The sequence below is a fragment of the Macadamia integrifolia genome, chromosome 14, assembly GCF_013358625.1.
Source record: "Macadamia integrifolia cultivar HAES 741 chromosome 14, SCU_Mint_v3, whole genome shotgun sequence".
NCBI classification, from domain to species: Eukaryota; Viridiplantae; Streptophyta; class Magnoliopsida; order Proteales; family Proteaceae; genus Macadamia; species Macadamia integrifolia.
In genome coordinates, this window is record NC_056570.1 from 17,899,753 (window position 1) to 17,901,213 (window position 1,461).

Genomic DNA, 1,461 nt, shown 5'->3' on the forward strand with positions numbered 1-1,461 from the left:
CCCCTCTGGGAAACCTTATTGTTCATGGTGATTTGGATTCCCATCTGGTGGAGGCGACTGGTGATGGTAGAGATTTTGGAGTTGAGCGGTGGATATCTGATTCGTTTCTTTTAGGAGAATCTCATCTACTACATGAGACCCTTTCTTCTGAAACAACTCCTGATGTGGAGGTGGAACAGCTGTAGGAAGAAGTGGTGGTGCCTGTGAGACCGATGGATGCAACAAGATTTATCCCACCTTTTAACACGGATAGGAGGTCTTTTGCAACAGTGGTTGGTAGGCCAGTGTTACAGGTGATTGATAGTTTGCCATCGACGATCAAAGATGGAGCAATGATTCGGCTTAAAATTCCTCAAGCTGCATATAATAGGCAACTACATAAACATCGGTTTGCATTGCTGGGCAGGGTCAACTTTTGTTCAATATCCATGGATTTTTTATGGTCTTATATCAATGAGAACTGGGTATTGAAGGAATTGGTGGAACTAAGGTCTCTGGGCAAGGGATTTATTATGTTCCATTTTAAGAATGAAGCCGATATGACATCGATTTGGAAGAGGGGTCCTGTTCCTGTAGGTGTCCAACTGATTCGTTTTCAACAATGGCGACAGGATTTCTATGTTTCTCAGCAAGAAATTACTCACAAATTGACTTGGATTCGGTTTTCGGACCTACCTCAGGAGTATTGGGATGAGGAAATTCTACTATCAATGGCTAAGGCTACTCATGAATCAATGTATGGTCCCTTCACACGTGTATACGTTGACATTGATGATTTAGTGCCACGGGTGGAAGAGCTTTACATTGAAAGGGAGCAGCAAGGATCTTCAGAATCATTTTTTTTTTATCAAACAGCAGGTTGTTTTTGAAAACCCTCCGTCTCGGTGTTTGAAGTGTAGTCGTTATGGACATAGGGCAGATGATTGCTTTGGTGCTATGAAGGAACCAACTAATGAAGACCCTATGGTGATTGAAGATCGATTGAGGGAGGAAAGGCTGGTTAGAACTTGTCGGAGGTTAGTTGTTCGTGAAGTCCCTGTTTTGGCATGAAATCATATTGATTCTCCAAGAGGTTGTGATGCTGATCCTATTCCTGCTAATACGGTAAATCCTTCTCCTTTAGATAGGAACTTAAATTCTTCAGCCAATGAAAGGGTGTTGTCTCTAACAAACCAAGATCAGATTTTAGAAACTCCTTTGGGCGCTAATGCCAACTTGGTGGATAGGGTTTTAGAATCGTGTTTTGGTAGATCTAATGAAAAGCCACATCATTATAGTGGTGCTCATATTGAGGAATTAGTGGGTGATGGGTCCAGTTTGGGTATGGGCCCTACATGATGGAAGGAGGTAATATTGAAATTGTCTTACGTGGAGAGGAGGCTTGGGTTGGTGACTCCATAAGTGATAATGATGTTATGAATATTCGATCTCCACAGCCGATACCCAATTGTGAGAATAATG

At 42.2% G+C, this 1,461-nt stretch overlaps 1 protein-coding gene across 1 annotated transcript; it reads left to right on the top strand.

Annotated features, from left to right (window-relative positions):
- The first annotated feature begins 212 nt into the window (after positions 1 to 212).
- On the top strand, positions 213 to 1,050 carry LOC122060685. The gene is made up of 2 exons (XM_042623799.1): positions 213 to 755; positions 859 to 1,050. The coding sequence occupies exons 1-2, from the start codon at positions 213 to 215 to the stop codon at positions 1,048 to 1,050; spliced, it is 735 nt and encodes a 244-aa protein (XP_042479733.1).
- Positions 1,051 to 1,461: the final 411 nt, after the last annotated feature.

What these genes read in the sequence shown, in the direction of transcription:
- LOC122060685 (XM_042623799.1), top strand. Translation starts at nt 213, where the DNA reads ATGGATGCAACAAGATTTATCCCACCTTTTAACACGGATAGGAGGTCT. An exon ending in TGTATGGTCCCTTCACACGT is followed by an intron (nt 756 to 858) that starts GTATACGTTGAC and finishes ATCAAACAGCAG; the next exon opens with GTTGTTTTTGAAAACCCTCC.